Genomic DNA, 27,176 nt, shown 5'->3' with positions numbered 1-27,176 from the left:
TTATAGTATTTATAGAGTGTATTGTCAACAGGCATCCTGAGAAGGCAGGGGATGTAGCCCAGTGGTCAGAACGATTGCCTCGGGAGCTGGAGATATCAGTTCAAGCCTTGGTGTTGGCAAAACGTCCTGGGATTCTGGGCAAATCGCTTAATCTCCCTGTCCCCACGGACAGCGCCTTGGGACCCTCACAAGGTGATAACCTGCACTGTAAAAATCTACATTCACATTCATTCTGAGGAAGAAAAAGATGCTATTGAAATGGCTAGATCAGTAGTTACTTATTACAAGGGAAAAGCCAGGTTTTTACGGCTTTCCTAAAATGCATTAAGTCGGCAATAGTCCTCAATGAGGTAGGCAATTTGTTCCAAAGCTGAGCCGCTTTCACCGTGAAAGCACATCCACCCTGTCCTTTTGGAATTTCGGAGTGCACAGAACATTTGCATTTACTGACGTAGGTTCCTCCTAAGAAAGTATATTTCTAATTTTCCTTGATGTGTTCTAGGGCCTTTATCCTGAAGTGCTTTAAAACCTAGGGGGTTCATTACGGGTTTTGCAGCCGGATGAGTTGAACACCAAACGTCATACCGGTGGCATCCCCCCGAGCGTATTACAATTGTTTCCGCTGGGCTAACCAGCGGGAACAGTGCTACAATATTGGCCTCAGCTCCTTTAAGGGAGCCAAGGCCAATACCATAGCACATCAGCACCATCGGAATTCGCACTTTCTGCAGTGTGTATTCCGAAAGTGCTGAGCAGGGGGTGATTGCACTGCCTATGCCCCCTATGGCCCCCAGCACTGGCTTTCCGTGAACCTTTTCATGGGGTCCCCGCCATGGAAAGGCTGAGTACAACTCAGACTGCCGTCAGCCTATCGGGAACCATGTTCCTGGAGGGGACGGTGGTTCCCTGGCAGATCCACCCACCAGCCTTGTTATCAGGCCCCATGCAAAGTGATTTGTAGGTGATCCTTTGTTTAATTGGAAGCCAGCAAAGTTCCTTTAAGGCAATTGAGGAAGATGACATTCTTGCCCTATTCAATGCTACATTAGCAGCTGCTGTTTGAACTCTGTACAGTCTATTTATTGAGTAGTCTGGTACTCCTAGTTGCAGAGCATTGCAGTAGTCAAGCCTGATTAGAATGGCTCTCGCACAATCAGTGATTCGGTTTGAAAAGGTAACACCGGCAGGAGTATCCTTTAGTTCAGAAGAAGTACAAGACAGCTAGCTGCTATCTTATTAACATGACTCTCCATAGAAAACTTATTATAAAAAATAACCCCAAGATTGCAGACTTTCTGCAAGGTTTTTAGCTCATCATGCTCTGTCAGTGGCCAAAAGTCAGTTGGACATTTCATGGGGACTTTATTGGATTAAGAACAGAGAATCTCTGTTTTGCACCCATTGAATTTAAAGCATTGTTGCCTAGTCAATTGACAATGTCTTTCAGACAGTTGTGGAAGGCATCCAGTGCATTGGGATCACTGCTTTCTAAAGACAGTCTCAATTGTGTGTCATCTGCATAGTTGACAAGCCTAATATTGTGGGATGTAATGAGTGTTATGTAAATATTAAAAAGAATTGGTCTAAGCGCCGACCCTTGGGGGACTCGATACTCATTTTTAAAAAATCCAAGCAATAGGGGGGAGAGAAACCTCTTGACGACAATCTGTCAGGTATGATCTAATCCAATTCAGTGCCTACTGACAACTCAACTCTTTACTAGTCTTGCCAGTAGTGTCTTGTGATTAACCATACTAAAAGCAGCTGACGGGTCAAGTAGAATCAGAACCGCTGATTGGCTGCTGTCCACACTCACCTGGAGTTCATCCATTGCCAGTACCAATGCTGAGTCACTTCCATGGCCAGTCTAAAGCCGAACTGATCCCACAGAAGACTTGAACAGAGAAATTACAAACATGGTTGTAAAGTACAAGAGCTTAAATCTCATTTGATGAAACAATAGCAGATATATTTGTTTATCCTAAACCAAGACCTGGGAGATTTTATATGCTTCCCAAAATTCACAAAAGGAACAATCCTGGCCGTCCTATCATCACTGTCAATGTTTCAGCCACTGAGAGACTATCTTTATTCGTCGACCTGCACCTCTAGCCCATTGTCCAGGAACTTCCATGATTTGTTGAGGATGGCAGTCACTTTCTTCAGATTATTGAAAAAATTAAACCTAACCTACACATTTGATGATGACACTCTTCTAGCTACATTTAATGTTACGTCAATATACACCAATGTACAACATGAGGATGAGCTTATGGCATTATCTGAAGCTCTAAATAAAAGAACTGTGAAAAAAAGCCATCAAAGAATGTGCTCACCAACTTTGCAAAAGTAGTCCTTAAATCCAACAATTTTACCTTCAATGGTTAACACTATCTATAGAAATAAGGGACTTCCATGGGCCATCACGTATCTCCACCCTTTGCAAATATCTTCATGGGCAAACTAGAGGACTATATACTTGCTACTTCTAACATCAAACCACTACTATGTCTATGATACATTGATGACATATTTATAATATGGAATGCAGTAAGAAGAACATTGGAAGAATGCCATCCTATTATCAGATTCACCAGCTAAACAGAAGCATCATCTCCCTTTTCTGGATGTGCTACTCACCTTTTATGAACAAATAATTAAGGCTGATCTGCACCACAGGCCTAATGATGGTCATCATCTCACATTACCTACAGCCACCCATTCAGTAAAAGACGAATCTGCAGCAATGAGGACACCTGCAAAGACCATCTACAGGAGACTGCTACATTATTTAAAAAGTGAGGCTATCCTCTGCATATTATAGAGCAACTTATTGACAAGTCTTTGTAGTTACCCAGGGATACCTAACATGGAATACCTTCAGCAGAAACAAAAGTGACAGAATCCCATTTGTGGTTGACTATCATCCATCAGCTCCCAACTACAGAAATATAATTCAAAAACATTTCTCCTATTATCCACTTGTGAAAAATAGTAAAATGTGTTTCCAAAACTGGCAGGCATTGCTTACCGCAGAGATTCCAATTTATGATCTCTTATTGTGTGACCTGTACTCGAGCACAGTGTAACAAATGCAGAAGTTCATTGTTGTGTCGCTAAAAGATGCATCACATGTGAATGCCTTTTACAGACATCATCAGTAGCTAGTTATGTTATGAGAAAGACCTATGGAATAAGGCAGCATCTTACATGTCGCTCAACATAGATTATTTATGGGATTCAGTGCCAACGTCAAAGCAGTAAAAAAAACAATATGTAGGACAAACAGCAAATGACCTCCGTACACGATTCAAGAATCACACACCAGCAATAATTAATAAGAAACTTGGCAAGTCTGTAGCCAGTCACTGTAACCTTGTAGACCATTTGCTATCAGATTTGAAGATTTTCCCTGTGAAACATGTCTTAAAGGAAAAACTACTGGACTCCAGATAAAATTTCTGGATGTTCTGTATAAAATCACTGCAACCAGATGGACTGAATATCAGTGACAATACCACCTGATTAATGTATCTCTCTAGAGGCCTCAGGGTGGCATTGAGTCCACTTTACAAATCGAATCTTTACTCCTGATGCTTTTTGATAACCCAGCAGTGTCAGCTGTGCAGCCACATGGCAAACCATTTTGTACTTCCTGAGGAAGACAGAAGCTGAAAAGTTGTAGTGGAAATATATTCTTTGGTAAGTCCATCTGTTTGACTACACACACACATAGATACACACACACACACCTAGAGCATCCCTGGGAATCCTCCAAGCTCATACGGCAGTGGTGCACTTCCGGGTATGAGAACCCATACCCATAAACACCACTCAAATCCTCAATATAAGCAACAGAGCTCCCTGAATTAGTGCTATGCTTGTGAAGTTTAGTTCAGCATCGGCAAAACACAACACATTTTGGCATCCGCCATCATCATGGGTTACAAATATTACACTGCAAACATGATTTTTATGTGACTCACATGAAGCAAAAACAAACAAAGGACTATCTGGGTACACAAAGCAACAAACAGCAGTCATCTTAGCCTCTACAACATAATGGCCCTCATTCTGACCTTGGCGGGCGGCGGAGGCCGCCCGCCAAAGTCCCGCCGTCAGGTTACCGTTCCGCGGTCGAAAGACCGCGGCGGTAATTCTGACTTTCCCGCTGGGCTGGCGGGCGGTCTCGTTCAGACCGCCAGCCAGCCCAGCGGGAAAGACGCTTCCACGATGAAGCCGGCTCGGAATCGAGCCGGCGGAGTGGAAGCTGTGCGACGGGTGCAGTTGCACCCGTCGCGTATTTCACTGTCTGCGCAGCAGACAGTGAAATACATGTAGGGGCCCTCTTACGGGGGCCCCTGCAATGCCCATGCCAGTGGCATGGGCACTGCAGGGGCCCCCAGGGGCCCCGCGACCCCCCCTACCGCCATCCGGATCTCGGCGGTCCGACCGCCGGGATCTGGATGGCGGTAGGGGGGGTCAGAATCCCCGCGGCGGTGCAGCAAGCTGCGCCGCCGCGGAGGATTCAATGGGGCCGCGGTACACTGGCGGGACCCCGCCAGTGGTGCCGGTCCGACCGCGGCTTTACCGCCGCGGTCGGAATCCCCATTGAAGCACCGCCGGCTTGTTGGCGGTGCTCCCGCGGTCCTCCGCCCTGGCGGTCAAAGACCGCCAGGGTCAGAATGAGGGCCAATATGCCATAAGAACCAAATAATATAACACCACCCTGTGGGCAAACGTGGTACATGTGGTGTAATACATCAACTCAACCTATATTCAAAATAAAGGGTCATTATGGTATTTACACCAGACAATAGCCATTTTGATAAACATTGTGCCAATACCCCAAAACCTCTTCATAAAAGAGGATGGACTAAATTTAATTGATTGCATCATCCAACTAACATTGTTTATACTGATCAAGTGGACAAATAAATTGCCTTCAATAGATAATGCAATCTCAGGACTAATTAATGTACTAAATAAAATCCAGTACATCATTCAAATAAAAGTATACATGAAGCCCAAGTGGACAAATTGGTTGCAATCAACATATTAGTCATATTAGTATATATATATTTACATTTTGTTTAACTTAAAACACTTCCCTCCCTGCTGCCCTAAAAATAATACTAGAAAACAATATTAGTGCACAATAATTAAAGCAGGAACAGTACTGTAAAATTAATTATATAAAAATACTGTAACTTAATACAAACACATTTACACAATCATTAATCTAATTAACCAATTAACAGCTTAAAAATATGTATGTAATTCATAAATAACATAGTTTACATAATTAATAATGAAATTAACAAAGTCAAAGGTCTAGACGTAACTCTAACAAATTATAAAGTAAATAATAAAAACACTTTTCACCCTCCTCCTGTACAAACCAACAACCCCCATAAAATAATTAAATTCAAGACAAATCAGAAAAATATCTTTAAATATATTAACAGAGCAGAAAATACTCTACATAAAAATAATTGCACATAATTAACATCATAATATTAACTTATACACACAAGGTGATAAAATGATTAAAGATATTATATACAACTATATTAAAAAAATAAAACTTAAAAAAAATATAATCTTCACTGCGATATTCTGTCCTGCAATATTCTTGACATCCCAATATTAATTACCCAATATTTGGGTCTTATGATACTTTTGTGACAATATTAACATAGTTCAAGGTGGTCCTGAGTGTTTCCAGTCACAGATATTGTAGGCTTTCTGTAATTTTGGAAGAAGAAAAGCAAGAGAGATTGCACATATTAAAGAACCAATATACAAAAATAGGACTTATCAAGCTGGTTTCCACTTTTTGTTTCCCAATAGTCCACTCAAAAACTTGTCTTTCACTTACTCAAAGCAAGTGCAGTCTTCTGGTCAAGTACCACTTTCCAGTGGTGTTTCTGCTGAAGTCATAATTTGACTGGGTCCAGTCACTACTGTAAAGTTATGATCTTTGGTTAATTGTAAAATGTAGACAACACCTTGGAAGGACAGATGAATGACACAATGTTGCAGTTCAGTGGCATGAGGTGCATTTAGGGTACCATGATAAGTTTAGCTTTAAATCTTTAAAGAGAAAACTCTAGTACCCAATGGCAGTAAGCCCTAATTTAATGAGGATCAGAAGGAAAGGTGTGAATGATCCACCCCCACAAGTAAAGATTAGGAAGGAAACCTTGCTCTGAGAAGCAACATGGATAATCAATAATCAATCACATCTGAGGGCTATCTTCACACCTCCCAAGCCTCTGTTTTCAACTTCCAGATCACCACCTAAGGTTTGTGCAGGGCCTATCATCAGGCTGGCAGAAACTGATGGTCAGTGGATGTTGAAGTTGGGCATGCCTGACACAGTCTGGTTTTCTGGTGATGAAACAGGAGAAGTTACCAGAATGAAGTGGATCAAGGGAGCCAAAGTCGTTAAGCTGAAATAACTGACAAGTTGGTGTTTGTTTAGAGATATCGGGAGAGGTTTGCAAAAAAATACACAAGGAAGACAGGGAATTATCCAAGACAGTCATGAGGGAATATTATAGTTCCCAAACAAAGCAGAGAATAGGGTAGTTCCAGGTAATGTCATCATTAGACAGAATCACTCTTGATGTTAAATCTTAAGCCTTCAGCCTGAACAAACACAATTAGATTCAAAGAGAGGTTGAAATACATCCGAAGCCCGAAGAATCAAAAACCGATTCAACAGAATCAGAAAGGAAGCTACACACCACAAATAGGAGGGAGAGACAATTTTACAAGCAGAGAAGAGCTAGTAGACACAGATGGTGAGAGGGATATAAGGTGGTGATTATGGAATTTGTAAAGAAAATAAGACATGCAGGACTGCAAATGAAGAAGGCTAGAGACAGGACAACCCTAGGTTAGAAGCAAAAAGGCACAGAAAATGAATAGAAAGGATAAGCAAGGTCATGCGCTTAATGTTTGAATTCAGGGTTCTATGTGATGTGTTGCATGATCACATAGCCTTGGCAATCTTCAACAGCATCTGGTCAAGGTGCTAAAGTTCAGCAAGTTTAATAAGCAGTCACAATTTAAGAAGAAAAAAGAAACTTGTTCAGTGTTATAGCAGAAGTGCTTTATTCAGTATAAACACTTTACATATTTAAAAACTTATGTGGTCTAAAAAAAGTGAAACAGAATATAATCAGAGGAAGTGCCTTGCTTCTGTTAACAAACACGGCTTCTATCATGTTCTGTGGGTCTCCGTGAGAATTGAATTATACCCTCTTGGCAGAACTACTTAGTTCCTTATGAAAAGAAGAATGAATCTGGACATGTCCAAGATTGACTGCTCATCCCATAAGCTTTTCCTAAAGCCGTTTCATGACAAAGCAACCTTGTGGGAAGGATAGCATCTGTTTGCTTTTGTGGGCAAGTGGAGACGAGAGTAGAGTTTCTGTGATGAAGTTCATACAGTTCTTCTCCTGGGGCATTAGGATAAGACCCACCTTTACAAGCTGCTCTATGAGGAGAGGAGGTGAGAGAGTACTTTTATTTTCTCTGGTGTGGGAGCTTAGTCCACAGCCAGTTCTAATGCCACTATCACCTCAGTGGTGAGAAAGATGGACAGGTAGACAGAAAGGTAAAGATGGATCAAGGACTTGGGAAGCATTGTTTACCCTGTAGGGGTAAGTGGGGGTGTGTAACTATACTCTGCCCATCGCTGTTTCTTCAACACAGAGTTGTAGAGCCACCCCTGTGCTGTGTGCAGCCTCTCTAAACCTCCCTGGCAAGGTGGCGAGGTTCAAGAAGAGGGAAGACTGACTTTGAGTATCGGTGACATACAAAAAGACAAAATAGAAGGAAAATGTAGAATAGCAATCAGCATAAATTAATCTGGTGCCGTAAATCAGATGGTAGGCAAGTCAGAGTAACCACAAGGAAACAAGCTACCAAGTTGGGCTGAGCATTACAGTGCTTCTGTGTTTGACTCCGAGGTGGCACCCTCCACTTCTGCCTGCCCCATTCCCATGAAAGTCAACAGCAGAAGAAAACTATATGGACAAATGTTGATTTATTTAATTTCTAGTATTCCTCTTGGTAATTTCTAGCACTCCCCTATTGTATAGGTAAGTGAGATGATTCAGTAGTGGCCAAGAATGTTCAACTCCAGCTCATCTGGATGCAGTTGACTAAGGCGCCTCTACCTACCTCCATATTGCAGTTTTTCATATGATTCTCTGAAACTTCTGCAATTCCTAGTTTAATAACCAATTGTGAGCGTGCCTCTTCACCATGGTAGCTATGTGTAGGTGCACATATAAATATATGCACAGGCAGCATTGGGTGGCAGCATGCATCACAATAGAATATTCTGGCCACTGGGCATTTTTAGTATCTTTGTCCGGCCAGTGCTACTTTCTGGATCTATGTACTAACAGTGCTCGATGAAGTGCTTAACTTTTCATGTTATCGATGTCACATATCTCTCTTTTATAAGCTATTCTTTTGCTCTATGTGAATTTATGGAAAACAAACACTGAGAAACTAAACTGAAGGAAACCAAAAATGGAAACACAATTTTAAGAAAAGAAAGTTTAAGGAAAGGTCAGGGATAGTTGGATTTCAAGTTTAGAAAGTGGATTTTAGGGTCCATGGATGGGTGTAGTTTAGGGGTGCTAATGTTTTTTTAGCAATCATGAATGGGTGGAGTTTAGGGTTGGTGAGCGGAAGGGGGTTCACAGGTGAGTAGAGTTTAGGGGTGGTGAGGGATTTTTAGGTAAAGTGTAAGAGTGTTGAAGGGTTTTTAAAGTTCACAGATGAGTGGAGTTTACGGCTGGTGAGAGGTTTTAAGTTTGAATGATGGGTAGGGTTTACAAGAGGTGAACAGTTTTTAGGAGTTTAGGGATGGTGAGGGCTTTGAGGGCTCTGGCTTAGGTAAAGTTTGGACTTAGAAAGAGATTTTTTGGGTTCAGGGATGACTGGAGTTTAGTGATGGTGAGGGTTTTTAAGGGTTATGGGATGGGTGGAGATTATGAGTAGAAAGGAATTTTAAGGATTGGGTATGGGTGGGATATAGGGGTGATGAGGTATCTATGGTGTTTAGGGGTGATGAGGGGTTCTTAGGGATATGCGAGTTGTGTTGTTTAGGGGTGGTAATGGTTTTTAGGGGTGAGGAATGGATAGTGTTTAGCGGTGGTGAGATTGTTTAAGGGTCAAGAATAGGTGGCGTTTAGGGGTGGTGAAGGATTTAAGAGTCGGGGTGGGTGGGCTTTAGGCACAGAAAGGGATTTTTAGGGTTCAGGGATGGTTTGAGTTTGAAGTTAGTACGGAGTTTTCAGGTTTCAGGAATGGGTGCAGTTTTACGGTGAAATATGTTTTTAGGGTTCAGGGGTAGGTGGATTTTAGGGGTAAGAGATGGCTGTAGACTAGACATGGTGAGGTGTTTTTAGGGTTTAATGATGAGTGGAGTTTAGGGGTAGAATGGACTTTTAGGGTTCAAGGGCGGGTTGAGTTTAGGGGTTAGGGATGGGTGTTGTTTAGGCATGGTGAGGGATTTTTATGGGACAAGGATGGATGGTGTTTAGTGGGTGTGAGGGAGTCAGCAGTGGGTGGTATTTAAGGGTGTTGAGGGGTCAGCAAAGTAAAAGCATCAAAAGTAATTATCTGACAATGTAAAAGACATGAATCCGAAGTAATGTCACCTGAAGTAAAGGACTTAAATAAACACCTCAGCAAAAATGTTTCTGAAAGTAAGACCTGCAACCACATTTACTCCTTAAAAAATAAGCATGCAAAAGCCAACCTCGAAAAAAAGACATTCTATGAAATGATAAATGTCATTCATTCTGCAAGTTTCCAGTTAAGACTTTAGGTGAAATGGTTTGTCAGTAATGGTATTCCATGAAATCTTTATTCTAGGAAATCATATACAACCCTAGTCTTTATTTATGATCTTGAACTTTCGGACTTGCTGAAGGCATCCTTCTCGTTGGATAAAATCATCACCGACCTGATGCTTGTTAATGCTGGAGAGTTTATATTAATTTCCTTTGTTAAATGGTTTGGAAATAAATATGCTTCGTAATACTCTAAATGATGACAAAGCTGAACATGAAATTTCTCCTTCACCCTCCCCATGCCACCGTCACTCCTCGCACACTCCAAAATTCCATAAAATTAATAATTGCTCTCCTTGGTTGCCTAGAATTATAGCACACTTTTACACAGCTCAGTGGCAATAGATATGGATGGATTATTCAAGGTTAATTGGAGCCCTGCTGGATCTCCCATAAACACTTTCTGGTCCACAGTGATTGGGAGTAAAAAGCCCCCAAACCTGCCTTATGGTAATCAAACAAACTGCTTTAAATCCCTTTGCAAGTGATATATTTTTGCTTGTACTCCTGGTACACAACCCTCTGCACTGTACTCTATATTTCTGCTCAAGTATTTTTGTGATAGGATGTGATGTAAATTAGAGCTATTGCCTGCCTATCTCTGTATGTCATTGGACTCTACTATGTCACAGAACCCCAAATAATTTTAAACGTTCTGTTACGAATTAAGGGGCAGATTTATGAAAAGTGGCTCTGCACCTAGCACAGCACCATTTTTCTTGCACCCCTTAGTGCCTCCCTAACGCCACCATGTGTGCACCGTATTTACACATAAGCGTAAAAGAAAAATGATGTTACTGTGTCATTAGGATGGCACTAGACCCGCTTAAATATTGGCCTAAGTCTTTTGTTGATCACTCACTTCCAAGGCCTGAGAAGCCCAAGAGTTCAAAGAAACTTCCTTGCAAAATTGAGTATAACAGATGGTGTGCTGATTTGGTCATAGCCACTTCTAGAGACCCCAATTTGAGCTCATCTCTTAGACTATGAAAAGGTCACTCCCCTAGGAGCTGTGATGAGACCCACTCATAACGACTTTGATAAGATCACGTCATCAAGACTCGGGAATCCTAGTATTATCACCACCCAGAATCCCAACAGACTCTCTTCCCCAGGACTAAGTATCAGGACTTTCATGACCACCACATATCTCAGATCTCATAAAGATCAGCTCTCTCTACACTGACACAATCCCTTCCCAGGATCCCAATAATATCACCTTCCAGGACTTCAATATGATCACCTCCCTGGATTCCAATATAATCTCTTCCCGGGATCTCAATGGGATCACCCTACAAAAACACTTCCTAACCTGGGCGAAAGAGTTCCAGTCTGTGCATCCTCATATCATGCCGAAAGGGTCCAAAACGCCTTCTTCCAAATGGAATCTGCTGTCTTCCTCTTGATGTACGTGGGGGGCACTTTGCCTGTCTTCTGGGCATGGGAGCTGCAGAATGAGAAGCAGAGGACCAGATTTATACAAAAACACAACTTTTCATTCACCTAATTAAGCTAAATATTTGTAGATTAGTTTGAATTTATTCGCTTTTCCAAATAGTGTAAGAATTGTTTGTTCATATCTTTCTCAAAACTCTCTTATTTCCATAATCAAATTCAACAGAACCTCCAACGCACAATATTCTTCTACATACAGTACCTGATGTTGAAGATGATCCAGATGGAATACAAATGTCCTATGTTAGGTCCTCTACCAATCATAAAAAGCCCTTTAATATTCATAAACAAGGCAGGTTGTGCCCTCTTGGAGGTTGTAACATGAGCAAAAGAAAAGCCTGGACATTTAATAGAGGTGCATTATGAATGTTCTGAACAGAAGTAAAAAAAATAACACTTGTTTGTAAAGTACCTGCCATAGAACAAACAAAAATGAGGCAAGAAATACCTAATGGTATCATATTTGCTTTTCATTGGCAATGTGAGCCATAAATATTAGTAAGAAGTACAGGCTTGATAGCATAAAAAAGTAACCGAGTAAGAAAGGAATACAGCATTGCAACACATAGCTAGGACAGACTTCCCCAAGGTCCTAATTTCTCTCCTACCCTCTTCAACCTTTACTTGGAGACTCTAAACTCCAATTTCCAATACTCTAACATTTTATATCGCTTTTACTCAGAAGGCACCAAGCTCTCTCTAAAGGCCTGCTTTCCTAAACATTTTGAGGTTATGGCCAACGTACTCGAGGACATCCTAGAATGAATGTCACTCCACCTATTAATGTGTTTAAATGTGAGCTACCCCGATGTTATGGTCCTATACATAATCAACATAGATCAAGTCATTACAGCATTAAATTCGGATCTGTCAAATATGGAGAGCTTGATCTCTTAGCTTTAACATGGACGAAAGTCTTAACCTTCAAGCCCACATGAACATAACATGGAATGGAGCACAACTTCAAAAGATACTCCTATGTGGAATCAAACATGTTACGTGGACCACAACTTTAAGTTAGCAATTCAACGTCTTATTCTGTTAACTTCTTCGATGCGTTGGACGGCCGGGAGCCTTCCAACACATCGGTGCTCATGTGTGTCGGACAGCTCCCTGCTGTCCGACGTACACAGCACTGAAAATCCTTCTGATGCAGGCACAAGAGGGATTTCCTGCAAAAAGAAACAGCCGGGGGGAGGGGCGGTGGTGTTTGAAAACTTCCCTGCCTCCCGATGCTGTTTCTTCATTTCTAGAGAAATGACATCAGCGCACCAGCACGCTGATGTAATTTCCCTGAAAACGAAAGTGAAATGAGCAGAGCGGCTCATTTCACTTTCTCTGCACCGGTACTCGTGGGACCATCTAAGCCCCCCGAGCACTGATCCAGATGGGAAAGTGTTAGAAATGGGGTCTTTGTTTGGCAGTCAGGTAACCCACTGTCCAAGCAAGGACCCTCACTCTAGTCAGGACAAAGGAGAATCACCCTCAGTTAACCCCTGCTCACCCCTTTGGAAGCTTGGCACAAGCAGGCAGGCTTAACTTTGGAGTCTAAGTGTAAAGTATTTGTACCAACACACACAGTAACTCAGTGAAAACATTACAAAATGACACAAAACAGATTTAGAAAAATAGGTAATATTTATCTAAACAAAACAAGACTAGAACGACAAACATCCACCATACACAAGTCAAGTTATGAATTAAAAAGTAGAGTCTTAAATCATTAGAAAACAGTGCTAACACTGTTAGCATGAAAAAGTACCTTGGTTGCATCAAAATAACACCTCAAGGGTGATTTCTCACTCGCAAGTGAGACCATGCGTCATTCCTCCTCCAGTCAAGTCAGGGTGCGTAGTTTTTTCCTCTCCGCAGGACAGCGATGTGTCGATCGGGACAGGCAACTCGGCTCCGGGCAGGCTTTGCGTTGTTTTTCCGCCCCCAGTGTGGTTTGCGTAGAAAATCCTGCCGCACGGTATCAGCAAAACCGCACTATGTGGGTTTCAACGTTGTCAGCCTCTGTCAGCAGGTGTTGCACGTCGTTTCTCCAGCCGCGTGGGTCGATCTTCCAGCTGCGATGCACGTGGAGTGTAGATTTCAGCCGCGAAGCTGGCGACGCGTCGTTTCTAAGCCAAGTCTCGAAAGGTGAGTCAAAATTTTCCCCGCAAGGCCGTCTGTGCATGGATTTTCAGTCTTGGTCTGCCAGCTTCACCTTTTAAGGGCCCAGGAACTGGATAGGGCAACACCTGGCAAAGCCGGAGTCTCAGCAGAGAGTCTAGGTGCTGGCAGGGGAAGTCTTTGATGGCCCTGAGACTTTAACAACAGGAGGCAAGCTCAGGACAAACCCTTGGAGATTTCTTCACAAGCAGGAATGCACAACAAAGTCCAGTCGTTGTCCTCTTGCACAGGCAGAAGCAGCAACTGCAGGATAGCTCAACAATGCACTGCCACAGGCAGGGCAGCACGTCTCAGCCCTTCAGCCCTTCTCCAGGCAGAGGTTCCTCTTGATTTCCAGAAGTGATATAATTTTCAGGGGTTTGGGTGCTCTTCTTATACCCATTTTGGCCTTTGAAGTAGGCCTACGTCAAAGGAAAGTCTCTCTTGTGTGTGAGATCCTGCCTTGCCCAGGCCAGGCCCCAGACACACACCAGGGGGGTTGGAGACTGCATCGTGTGAGGGCACGCACAGCTCTTTCAGGTGTAAGTGACCACTCCTCCCTGCCCTCCTAGCACAGATGGCTCATCAGGATATGAAGGCCACACGCCAGCTTTGTGTCACTGTCTAGAGAGAGGTGCAAACAGCCCAACTGTCAAACTAACCCAGGCAGGTAATGTACAAACAGGCAGTCACAGAATGGTTTAAGCAAGAAAATGCCTACTTTCTAAAAGTGGCATTTTCAAACACACAATCTCAAAACCAACTTTACTAAAAGCTGTATTTTTAAATTGTGAGTTCAGAGACCCCAAACTCCACATGTCCATCTGCTCCCAAAGGGAATCTACACTTTAATCATATTTAAAGGTAGCCCCCATGTTAACCTATGACAGAGATAGGCCTTGCAACAGTGAAAAACGGATTTGGCAGTATTTCACTGTCAGGACATACAAAACACATTAATATATGTCCTACCTTAAACATACACTGCACCCTGCCCATGGGGCCTACCTAGGGCCTACCTTAGGGCTGTCTTACATGTAAGAAAAGGGAAGGTTTATGCCTAGAGAGTGGGTACACCTGCCAAGTTGAATTGGCAGTTTAAAACTGCATACACAGACTCTGCAGTGGCAGGTCTGAGCCAAGTTTACAGGGCTACTAATGTGGGTGGCACAACCAGTGCTGCAGGTCCTCTAATAGCATTTGATTTACAGACCCTGAGCACCTCTAGTGCACTGTAGTAGGGACTTACCAGTAAATCAAATATGCCAATCAGGGAAATCCAATTACACATACATTTTACATAGAAGCACTTGCACTTTAGCACTGGATAGCAGTGGTGAAGTACCCAGAGTAACAAAAACAGCAAAAACTGAGTCCAGCACACATCAACAACCTGGGAAACAGGGCAAAAAGTTAGGGGAGACCACGCCAAGGATGCCAAGTCTAACATGACATTTATTGTTGGAAAGGGAAGAATCTCCCCTTTCCAATGGTACCTTCCCAAGTGGATCCCTACTTGGGGATCCCCCAAGGAGGGCAATCCCAAATCAGGGATCCACCCTCAAGACCTCAGGAAGGGCTTTTGCTCCCCCATTATTGTTATGGTGAAATTCAGTCTTTCTGCCCCCCCTGGGGCAGAAAGCCGACTAGGACACCAGGGAATATTTTTTCTTTAATTAGTGTAGTGGTGAGGATGGGTCATGATGGCCCTGTCAATGGGGGCAGATGGGGACAATAGCCCTCGATCTGCCCCAGCGGACAGTAGAAAGCCCACTGGCACACCAGGGATTATTTTATTTAATTAGTGTAGGGGTGGGGCAGGCCATGATGGCCCTGTCAATGCCCCCACCCCAAAAACATGAGCACAGTCTTTCTGCCCCCTCCGGGGGGGGTGGGGAGCAGATGTGGGCAATAGTCCCCGATCTGCCTCGGGGGATAGAAACCCCATTAGGCACTAGGGCTTATTTTTTATTATCACTGTAGGGGTATGGGAATGGCAATGCCCCCACCCTCAAAAAATGGGCAGTCTCTCTGCCCTCATTGTGGGGAAGATGGAGGCAACTCTGATCTGCACCCCCCCCCCCGGAGTTTAGAAAGCTTACTAGGCATCAGGGACTCTTAGGGGTGAGGGCTGCCCAGAATTGGCCTGGCAATGCCCCACCCATAAAATATGTGCACAGTCTTTCTGCCCCCCCCCTGCTGACTAAAGCATCTCATCCCAATGGCAAGGAAAAGGAGATTTTACTCTTTTGAGTGTTGATTTCACATATAGGCCAGCAGAGCTTGGTTAACTCCAATTAACGTCCCACTTGCAATGGTAAGAGGCTGAACTTTTTGGGCTGGGGTAGACTGCTACCTACCAGACCCAGTAACTTCTGAAAAGTAGACATCTGGGGAAGTCCAGGGTGGTGTGCTTCAAATGCACCCACACAAGTTTCTTACCCACAATGCCCTGCAAAACTCAAACTTTGCCTGAAGTCACGTATTTTCCCTACATTTCTGTGATGGAAACTTCCAGAATCTGCAGGAATCCACAAAATTCCTACCACCCAGCATTGCCCACCTGTGCCGATAAACTCTCTGCCTCACTTTTTTGGCTGGGTCCAGTGCCAGCAACAGGAACGGATCCAACCGAGGTCAATAGGTGTCTCCACGCAAGCGCTCCAAATGTCCTTGGTTTTATCTGTTTCTGTTGCAGCACTACGCCCAGCCACACAGGTAGGGCAGCGTTTTTATTGGCATGTGTGGCAAAGCTTGGTGGTAGGAATTTGTGGATTCCTGCAGATTCCAGAAGTTTCCATCACAGAAATGTAAGGAAAATGGGTGATTTTAGGAAATGTTTGAGGTTTGCAGGGCATTGTGGGTAAGAAACCCTGAGGGGATCCACGCAAGTCACACCGTCCTGGATTCCCCTAGGTGTCTAGTTTTAAAATATATACAGGGTTGCTAGGTTTCCCTAAGTGCCTGTTGGGGTAGGGTCCAAAATCTACAACCACCCACATCGAAAAAAGGGTCAGTTTTCGGTGAAAAAATATGCGGCGCACATGTTGTGATTTGGACAGTTTCCTGTTGCAGTGACTAAGCCTAACCACACAAGTGAGGTACAATTTTTATTGGGAGACTTGAAGGAATGCTGGGTGGAAGGAAGTTTGTGGCTACCCACAGTTTCCAGAACTTTCCATCACAGAAATGTAGAAATGTGTTTTTTTCTCACCGTTTGAGGTTTGCAAGGGACTCTGGGGAGCCACGTAAGTCAGCCCACCCTGGATACCCTTACATGTCTAGTTTATAAAAATGCACAGGTTGGCTTGATTTCCTTAATTAACAGCTGAGCTTCATACCAAAATCCACAGCTAGGCACATTGCAAAAAACAAGTGCATTTTCAGTGGAAAAATGTGATGTGTCCACGTTGCATTTTGGGGCGTTTCCTGTCATGGGCACTAGGCCTACCCACACAAGTGAGGTACCATTTTTTTTGGGAGACTTAGGGGAACACAGAATAGCAGAACAAGTGTTATTACAAATTTTCTTTCTCTGAATTTGCACCTTCCCAATGTAAGACATTGTTTAAGAAAGAAGTCATTTTGAGAAATGCCCAGTAATTCACATGCTAGTATGGCTACCCCCAAATTCTGAAATGTGCAAATAATCACTGCTTCTAAACTCCATATCTTGTGCCCATTTTGGAACTACATAGGATTCCTTGATACTTATTTTTCACTCTTTATATTTTACCAGCTAAATTACTGAATACCTGGTACACAATGAAAAACCATTGCTTGGTGCAGCTCAGTTATTGGCTCTGGTAACATAGGGTTTTTGGTGAACCTACAAGTCCTATATATCCCCGCAACCAGAAGGGTCCAGCGGACACAATGATCTATTGCTTCTGAAAATCTGCCATAGAAGAAGTTACAGATGAAAACGTAGACAAAATAGCTGTTTTTTTAAACTCAATTTCAATATTTCTTTATTTCAACTATTACTTTCTATAGAAAAACCTTGAAGGATCTACACAAATGACCCCTTGTTGAATTCAAAATGTTGTCTACTTTTCAGAAATGTATAGTTTTGTGGGATCAGCCATTAGTTTCACGCCCATCTCTGCCACTAACTGGAAGGAGGTTGAAAGCACAAAAAATAGGAAAAATGGACTATGTTCCAGAAAAATGCCAAACCTGTGTTGAAAACTGTGTTGAAAAATTAGATTCAAGCCTCCCTGTTCCTGAAAGTTGGGAAGATGGTGATGTTAGCACCACAACCTCTTCATTTGTGCCATTTGCAGGGAAAAAACAGCTGCTTTCTTCTGCAGTGCTTTTTTCCACATTTTGCCAGAATACCCGGGTAGTTGGAAAAAAGGACGCCAATTTGGCCTGGATAGCTTATGCTGAAAAAATGTCATGGAGGCCTAAGTGTGAACTCCCCCAAACAAGGCTAAGCACGGTGGGCCAGAGGCTTAACCGTGAAAGGGTTAATCCTGGAAGATGGAAATTTCCAACTAAGAATGATCCACAGGTTCCATCCAGCTCCCAGCTGCCAGGCTACTCACTGGTGCAAGAAATTCAACTACATCTTGCCTGATTTGTACTTCCTGGAGTGACTCCAGATAGAAGCGAGGTAGCGAGCTTCAAACAAGCGTGCACCACGCACAAAGTCATGTTGTTGATTACGCCAAACTATCTTGACCAGAATCTGATTATCCCTAACAGTCAACACCTCCTTCTGAAGTAGAGGATCTTCTCCTCGAAACACCAAGTTTAAGAAGGGCAAAACCTAAAGTGTGGAATTTCCATCCCTCTAAACAATGGAGAATTCTGCCCCAAAATACTTTTAACAATGGCTAAAAAGCCTGCGAATTCACTGTTACTTCTAGCTTTGACAGACTCTGTCCTCTTTAAATTATTTTGTATTATTTTGTGTGATATATGAAATTATAGTGTATGCACTGCTGTTTATACGGATCTGTCCCTTTACACAGCACTGTGCCACTGACAGGGACTTGTCCACCCTTTAAAAAACGTCTAATAAATAAATCAATGCATAGACTTACTATCACAGGAAAAGAGAACGTATGAACTCATGGTGGGAGTGGAGTCGACATAGGCACATAGGAAGCAGGAAAGAATGGAAACAACTGCTGACATAAAAGTGAAAGACATTGAAAAAGCCCAGTTGCCTCTTGTGGATGGGTATAAAACTAATTTGTCTCTATATGAAACATTTTAGTAAAAGTTGCACGACTGTATGCACTATTATCAACGAAATTATATTAACAATATTTCTCAAATTCTAGCTGTTCTATTTTTTGGTCTAAATTAGCTGTTTGAAAACTAGAAGTTTCATTAATTTTGACAACTTTATATAGAACAGCTTAATTGCTTTATCGACCTTAATTCAGGGTGTGTACGGTACGATGAGGGTGATTTTCGCCCACGGGTAAATAGGAGATCCTATTTAACTGTGAATAGAACGTGTTGCAAATAGAGCATTTTTTTAAAATATTGATGTTTGCGCTCTTGTTTTTGTGGGACATTGGTTTAACGGGCCACGCTTGTGTTTTGTTGGCAGAAGTAATTCTGGCAGAATCCACCTTTGGAATTATCTGCTCTATAGTGTCCCTCTGGTAGAGATAATTCTGTTGGAGTATTTTCCCATAATGCAGAATCCCCTAGTGGAATTACATCCATTGTACTATCCCTCTGGTGGAAGTAATTCTGTTGGAGTACTTTCCCATAATGCAGAATCCCCTAGTGGAATTACATCCATTGTACTATCCCTCTGGTGGAAGTAATTCTGTTGGAGTACTTTCCCATAATGCAGAATCCTCTAGTGGAATTACATCCATTGTACTATCCCTCTGGTGGAAGTAATTCTGTTGGAGTACTTTCCCATAATGCAGAATCCTCTAGTGGAATTACATCCATTGTACTATCCCTCTGGTGGAAGTAATTCTGTTGGAGTATTTTCCCATAATGCAGAATCCTCTAGTGGAATTACATCCATTGTACTATCCCTCTGGTGGAAGTAATTCTGTTGGAGTATTTTCCCATAATGCAGAATTCCCTAGTGGAATTACATCCATTGTACTATCCCTCTGGTGGAAGTAATTCTGTTGGAGTACTTTCCCATAATGCAGAATCCTCTAGTGGAATTACATCCATTGTACTATCCCTCTGGTGGAAGTAATTCTGTTGGAGTACTTTCCCATAATGCAGAATCCTCTAGTGGAATTACATCCATTGTACTATCCCTCTGGTGGAAGTAATTCTGTTGGAGTATTTTCCCATAATGCAGAATCCTCTAGTGGAATTACATCCATTGTACTATCCCTCTGGTGGAAGTAATTCTGTTGGAGTATTTTCCCATAATGCAGAATTCCCTAGTGGAATTACATCCATTGTACTATCCCTCTGGTGGAAGTAAATTCTGCTGAAGTATTCTCCAGCGGTGTAGAAACCTCCATTGTAACTACCTTCACCGTAATATGCCTCAGGTGCGAATAATTCTGCCGGAGTATTCTTCGGTGGTGCAGAGACTTCCAGTGGAATTACCTTCACTATACCACCTCTCTGGCAGGTTATTTTTCTGGAGTATTCTCCAGCGGTCCAGAATCCTCCAGTGGAATACCCTCCACCATACTATCCCTACAGCGGAAGTAATCCTCACAGAATGTTCTTCACTGGTGGAGAATTCTCCAGAAAAGGATTTGCCACATATTAAACAAATTGGAGGAGTTTTCTGAACCCACCTTCCTAGATCAGGGGTTCCAGACCCCGGTTTAGACCAGGATGAACTTGAACCTGCAAGAGTTTTTTTTTTTTACAACTCGCTCTTTTCCCTTCCAGTCTGTCTCGCGTTAAAACAATATGCAAAATGTGAGCATCGGAATGTGCAGGGGTCAACCAGGGACCATCCTCCTGCACCTGGAGAACTCTCCAGTCGGAAAAGACACAAAGCGATGAATCTAGTCTGGATCAACGCAGCTCCGTTAACTCAGGGTGAAAAATATGTGCAGATTCATTTCTCTACCTTGCAGCGACAGGCCAAACGTGAAATGAATGGGCAGCCTCGAGCATAGACCAGGCTGCAGAAGGCATTTCCATGCAGATGGTGTAAGCATCTATTCCATGGAAGAGGAGGCGGGGAAGCTTTAACACATCTCTCACACAAGAAGAGCTATCACAGGCCTGAAGGAGCTCTAGGCAGGGTCTCCAGCCCAAGAACGCAGGAGACACTGAGGGCCTGATTCACACTCGGATTTTGTGAATAAGCAAAAAGTAGAGAACTTACTGAAAGGTGTAAATTACTTAAAAGTGTAAGTTAGCTTTGTGATTCACGCCTTTCATATCTTGGGGGACATAGACAACCTTGGGGAGAGCTGAGACAGGCATGTGGCTTGGATGTCAGAGCAAAAGCACAAACCAGTCCTTGAAAAGATGAATTGAGTGACATGTTGAAAGTAATGTCTTTTTAAATATGAATTCTTCACTAATACCCTCGTGCCCTGTCAAAGTTGCCACAAGGTACCTAAGACCTTTCAGTCTATTCGTATAGATTGTACTGTTATTAAACGACAAGCAATATTATTTTATATTAACCATATACAAGGGAGGTTTCTGTAGAGTGCATGAACTGAATTACTTCAATTTGCTTTCAAACTGAATGCTTCAGAGAATGGTATCTATTGAAGTAAAGCAAAGGGCCCTGGATCACACAATTTGGTCCATTATGGAAGCTGCAATTTGAGTCCAGGATTGCATATTGTACAGTTAGAGACTGTGTCATCCTTCTCTCTTCCATTTAAGACCACGGGGCTGATTACAAGTTTGGCGTTCGGAAAAAAACAACCGCCAAACTCCCGATGATGAGACTGCCATAGTGCTGGCGGGCTCCCCCCAGCCTCATTAAGAGTTTTCCACTGGGCTGACCTGCAGAAACCAAGTGGAAAATGTGCGGCTGCATTGGACTCAGCTCCACATGGAGCCGAGTCCAAAGCCGTCGCACAGGGAGCCTCCCTAGTGCCCTTGGATTACGCGCTGTCTTCACAGCAGACAGTGTGCATTTAAACGGGGCCAGGGAGGTGGGCCCCTGCACTGCCCATTCAATGGGTATGGGCATGGGCAGTGCAGGGACCCCCCTTTAGCCCCCTGCACTTGTTCTCTGCTAGCATAGAACATGGTTGTAATCAGCACGGCGGCGCTGACTTCTTCCCTTCGGGATCAAAGATCCTGGCAGTGCCACAGTCTTTTGGAGGCCCGACCGCCAGGGTCGTCATGTGGTGGTCGGACAGGCACAGCCACGACAGTCCAACCGCCACCGCAAGCCTGTGACTGCCAGACTCGTAAAATCGCCCCAAATGTCAGTACTTCGTGTTCAATTACTTAATTATTGTTATTCAAGTACTGTTAGTATTTGGGGGTTCAATAAATACAATGATCACACCGTAAATCAAACTGACACCATATACGCATATATTAATGTGCCTAACATAAAATATAAAGGTGTGGTATTCTGTTTAGAGCATTTCTACAGACACTGAAGATCACACACAGTGACATAAGACTTCATCCTGCAGGAGCAAGCAGCTCCATGAACAGCAAGATCTTAAGTACTAAATTGTGTGGGGGCTCCAAGACCCCTTCCTTTTTGCCAATTATTTAATCGTAGTCATTGAGGTATTGAGGCTTGCCTAAAATCGTTCTTTTACGCAAGTCAGCCGAGCCAGTAGTAACATTAGCATAAAATAGCAGCTCTTGCATTGCTTTGTGCTGCCTACACGCCTGCCATGATTTTAGTAGACCTTAATGACTGCAATTAAATGATTAACAAAACTAAGAGATCTCGGAGCCCCCACAGAGTTCGCTACTCAAATATAGTGCTTCAAGGAGAGTTGGTGAGCAGCGTAGCTCCAGGGAAACACATAGGGCCTGATTACAACTTTGGAGGAGGTGTTAATCCGTCCCAAATGTGACGGATATACCACCAGCCGTATTACGAGTTCCAAGGGATATAATGGACTCGTAATACGGCTGGTGGTATATCTGTCACATTTGGGACGGATTAACACCTTCCTCCAAAGTTGTAATCAGGCCCATTGTGTCTTCCACTATTCAGTTTCCACTTCAAAATCTATGGGAAGGGTATGGCCCATTGCACCTCCTCTCCAAAATCATTGGAGATAAATTCACACCGTTCCCACAGTTCGTACACCCTTTCTCTCACTGGCAAGGTAATATCTAAGACAGGCAGGGCTACTTAGAAAGAACATCTGGTCAGATTTAAAGGCAGAGCGTCCTTTTGAGTTCAACAGATGGATCACACCACTCGCCCTATTTAGGATTGATGGTCTGATGTACCTTATTTGCTGCCCATTACCACCAGTGAAATCTTGCGGTGCTAAATAGAAAACTGCAAACAATGACCATCACACCCTGAAATATATTCTGCCAGGTTGTGGGTGTCATTAGTTTTTTTTTTTTTTTTAAATAAACTACTACTCTTGTAGTTGGCTTTTGAAAAACAAATAGTTTGGTGGACAGCTGTCATACCTAACAACAGCCATTTAACAACCGTTCTGTGCCTTCAGAGGAATAGATGTGACTGCAGTTCCTCTGAAAGTACAGTGATCACTGCTGGGCTGGCAGTGATCTCTAATTTTGGTGGGTGGTAGTACATCAGAGTGGCAGACATAATGTCTTCTGCCACCCTGACTTATGTCTACTTCCCGCCAAACTCTAAATCAGGCCCTTACGACCTGATTATGCCCCTGGCGGTCTACTGACCGTTTCCCGCTGGGTCTACTGACCGCCAGAGTAGTAGTGGCATTCTCATCACCGCCAAAGCGGTGATCCGACCGCTTTGGCGGCTGTCTGACCACCACATTATGACTGCGGCGGCCGTGCCACGGTTGGACTGCCAGCTCCACCAGGACACTGCGTCCTGGCGGGCTGGCGGGCCTAATCCGCCAGGGCAGCGCTACAAGCATCATCTTCCGGGGGATTACGACCCCCATCTCTGCCAGCAGTTACATGGCGGTAGCACCGCGAGGTAAATGCTGACGGAGACGGCATGCACGGTGGCCCCCTGCACTGCCCATGCACTTGGTACAGGGGCCCCTCTGGCCAGCCCGTCGCAAAGTTCACTGTTTGCTTCACAGCATTGCCACGGGTTGATTATTTTTCCTCACCTGAGAGGGTCTTCTCCTTGGCACAGGCAGCCACGCTGCTGCCTCTTTTGTAAACCGCCCGGATACAGACAGAATGGAAAGTGTCCATCTTCAGGCCTTCTAGAACAGCCATGTGAACATGCCCCGGCACCGTCACCGAGCGAGAGAATCCCCCAGGAGCTCCAAGCTGCACGTTGTATTTCAGAGCCGGACGACCAGAAGTGGCCCAAGATGCAACCAGACTGGAGGAAGTGACATCCGTCAGCATGAGACTGTGGGGAGGGGGTCTCCGTGGCACAGCTGAGGAGAAGACAGGATGACTATCACTCACAGAACAGATGAACTGCAAAACGTGAAAACAGAAAAGACACACCTATTCTGCAAATAAATTAGACAAATAAGTTATTTACCTGTTACTGTGGTGCTCCAGAATTGAGGCTGTTGGTGGTTTTCATAAGATAGCTTTCTTTTTTCAGGATTTGCACAGAATTTAAATTGCACCTGCAGAGTTGTGCAAGGTGTACAACCACGTGTTCATGAAGGTTGTAGCCAAAAGGTGTCACAATAAACGATTGTTTGGGGTAGAATTGCCATGGCAATACTTTGTTGGAGGGGAGCTAGTTTCTCTGAAAAACACGTTTATTATTTTTGTGCCACTTTTCCTGCTTTCCATGAGAAAATACGTTTATGAATGTTTCTACCAATATTATAAACACTTAGGGCCAGATGTAGCAAACAGTTTGCACGTCGCAAACAGCACTTTGCAATGCACAAAACCCCTTTTTCGATTTGGTAACCTGGTTACCGAATCGCAAAACGGGTTTGTGAGTCACAATTAGGAAGGGGAGTCCCCTTCCTAATTGCGAGTCGCAGTGCAATGCAGGATTGCTTTGTGACCGCGAACGCGGTCGCAAACCAATCGCAGTTTGCACCCATTTGAAATGGGTGGTAACCCATTCGCAAAAGGGAAGGGGACCCCAGGGGACCCGTTCCCCTTTGTGATTGGAACTGCAACCATTTTTTCAGAGCAGGCAGAGGTCCTATGGACCACTGCCTGCTCTGAAAAAATGAAACAAAATCGTTTCATTTTTGAGTTTTGTAATGCATCTCGTTTTCCTTTCAAGAAAACGGACTGCATTACAAACAAAAAAAACTGCTTTATTTAGAAGCAGTCACAGACATGGTGGTCTGCTGTCTCCAGCAGGCCACCATCCCTGTGAGTGCCGCGAGCCCCAAGGGGGTCGCAAATTGCGACCCACCTCATTAATATTAATGAGGTGGGCCTTTGTGACCCCCTTGAGAGTCGCAGATGGTGTCAAGGACACCATCCTACATTCCAATTTGCGACTCGCAAATTGCATGTCACTCTGACTCACAATTTGTAAGTCGCAAATTGGAATATACCTACATCTGGCCCTTCGTGAACATTATGGAGTTGTTAGAGTTCTAATAAAAACCTACTGCAGCAGGTAAAAGCAAGGTTGTGCGTTTTCTCCAAAGTCTTTATTTAGTAAGCATCTTCTATCATTAAGCAGAGTAATTCTGACATATGTATATTTTTTAGCGCCGCATTTGCGTCATTTTGTCACGCAAAAGCGGCGCTAACTTACAAAATACAAGTGTATTTTGTAAGTTTGCGCCGCTTTTGCATCAGAAAGCGACGCAAATGCGGCGCTAAAAAAGTATGAATATGGGCCCTGGTGAGGCAGCACCAGTAGGGCGCGCTGGGTGTCGACAAGAGCTGTGCATCATTGCTACCTAAACTGTGTGTCTCTAAGTGAGTGTTTAGACCACCTAGTCCTGTCCAGTGCCTCGATGAGAGCACTTATGATTGCAGATCTCCAGCATTGGATCTTTCATAGGTTCAGGCACATGCTTTTGCATGTAAAGGGCCAACGGGGTGAGGAGTCAGTGCCACTCGAGTCCCTTGTAAGCCATCAGGCAGGGGCTGACTTTGAAAGCTAGCACCTTGCACTGTGCTTTGATCACCTGCCTCTTGTATGTCAGAATATCGAGTACCAAGTGTTGTGCTACAAGAATACTGTAGCAGCAACATTGATGGCTAAAACATTAACAAGGACATTATATATAGGCAAGTACAAATATACTAATCTTAGCTCCACATCTACGTACTTGTACAATATGTATATATCATCAAGGTATGGAGATGTTGAAATGTAGTAAACATATACTTACCTACATAAACACTTCTCTTGTCATTATTTTCATCGTTGATATTTTTCTATTATTTGCTCACAACTTCATGCGGTAATAAACAGGAATTATGTGGCATAATGTCACTTTCTGAGCAGTATTATTTCATGATTTTCCATTAATACTGTCTTGGCAAAAGTTTCCCCGCATTGCTACTAGGACTTCAACATTTGGCATCTGATAACTAAGGGTGGGAGGAACTCGCAGAGTTTCACTCCTCGGACTTCCATGACAATACCTCAAGGTTCCATGGAGTTCTGCGAATGGGCAGAATTAGGCATGTTGCGCTTCTGTGCAGATTTTTAGCTCCAGGAGCTAATTCAGTGCTACAAATAAGCGCAAACAGCACCACATGGCATGCCAGAGGGTGCTGCTTCAGGAGTTGATTTTGCTGCGGCTGTAGGAGATTTTCTACTCGAGTGACAGCTTTCTCACTGTGAATAGTCACGAAAGTCAGTATTGGAGAAATCTTCCTGGGTGCCCTCCAGGAGGGCGCCAAATCTTGCTCGCCAACACACCAATGGCGAGCCACGCTCGAGAAAAAATTCCGCTATGCGGCACTTGGAAGAATTTGGCAGGGGCCTCCGCGTTACAAGCGTAAAGCAGAGTGGCCAAAATTCTGCCAACTGCTCCAGCGGAGCGGACTGTTTTGCCCACCGCTATTGATAACCTTTGCAAAGGGGCTGGCCAGTGCTTAATTTGTGCTTGTTGTTTCCGGTGTTGAGCACCGGCACTTACTTTTGAGGGCCGGGGCTTATTTCTCTGCCTCAAGCATTTGCTGCGAGCAAAAGACACATATGGGGCGACGGAGGAAGGGAAAAACGAAAAAGCGTCACGGAGGGAGAATGTAGAAAGCTGCAAGAGTGAGCTGAAGGGGCAGGGAGTGGCTTTATATGGATTGAAGAGGCCCGAGATGGCTTTAGGATTACGCTGCCTCAGTATTTCCTGCGTGCACATTTAATTGCAGCAGCCGCCAGCCATTTAGGAGAAGGGCTTTGGGTACCTGCACCTTTTTATTTACAAATTAAGCAGTGGGGCTGGCACTGTGTGCCACTAGGCATGGCACTGTTTTTATTTCTTTTTGACTCGTTTGAGCGAGAAGCATTTTTGCTGGATTATGCGGCAAGTGGGTAAACCCATAAACATGCAAAAAACGCTGCGACCACAGGCTCATATATTTCTAGGGACCCTGCACATGTTCTACACAGATGAGTGGAATGAACTAGAGGTGAAATGTGTGTCCTAACTCTGAGCCTCATAGTGGTTAGTGGCAGGACAGACTCACTTCAATTCAACCAAATGG

At 43.7% G+C, this 27,176-nt stretch overlaps 1 protein-coding gene across 1 annotated transcript in view; it reads right to left on the bottom strand.

The window, feature by feature from the left end:
- The window catches only part of LOC138303741 (von Willebrand factor A domain-containing protein 1-like), a 147,487-nt gene that overhangs the window by 28,961 nt on the left and 91,350 nt on the right, over window positions 1-27,176 (bottom strand). The window contains exons 5-6 of the mRNA XM_069243116.1: window positions 23,681-23,959; window positions 11,197-11,331 (exon numbers count right to left, since the gene is read on the bottom strand). Coding sequence (XP_069099217.1) covers window positions 11,197-11,331; window positions 23,681-23,959 — 414 coding nt within the window. The remainder of the gene's footprint in view (window positions 1-11,196; window positions 11,332-23,680; window positions 23,960-27,176) is intronic.

The sequence above is a fragment of the Pleurodeles waltl genome, chromosome 7 (genome assembly GCF_031143425.1).
Source record: "Pleurodeles waltl isolate 20211129_DDA chromosome 7, aPleWal1.hap1.20221129, whole genome shotgun sequence".
Lineage (NCBI taxonomy): Eukaryota > Metazoa > Chordata > Amphibia > Caudata > Salamandridae > Pleurodeles > Pleurodeles waltl.
This window is presented reverse-complemented; position numbering and strand designations above follow the sequence as displayed.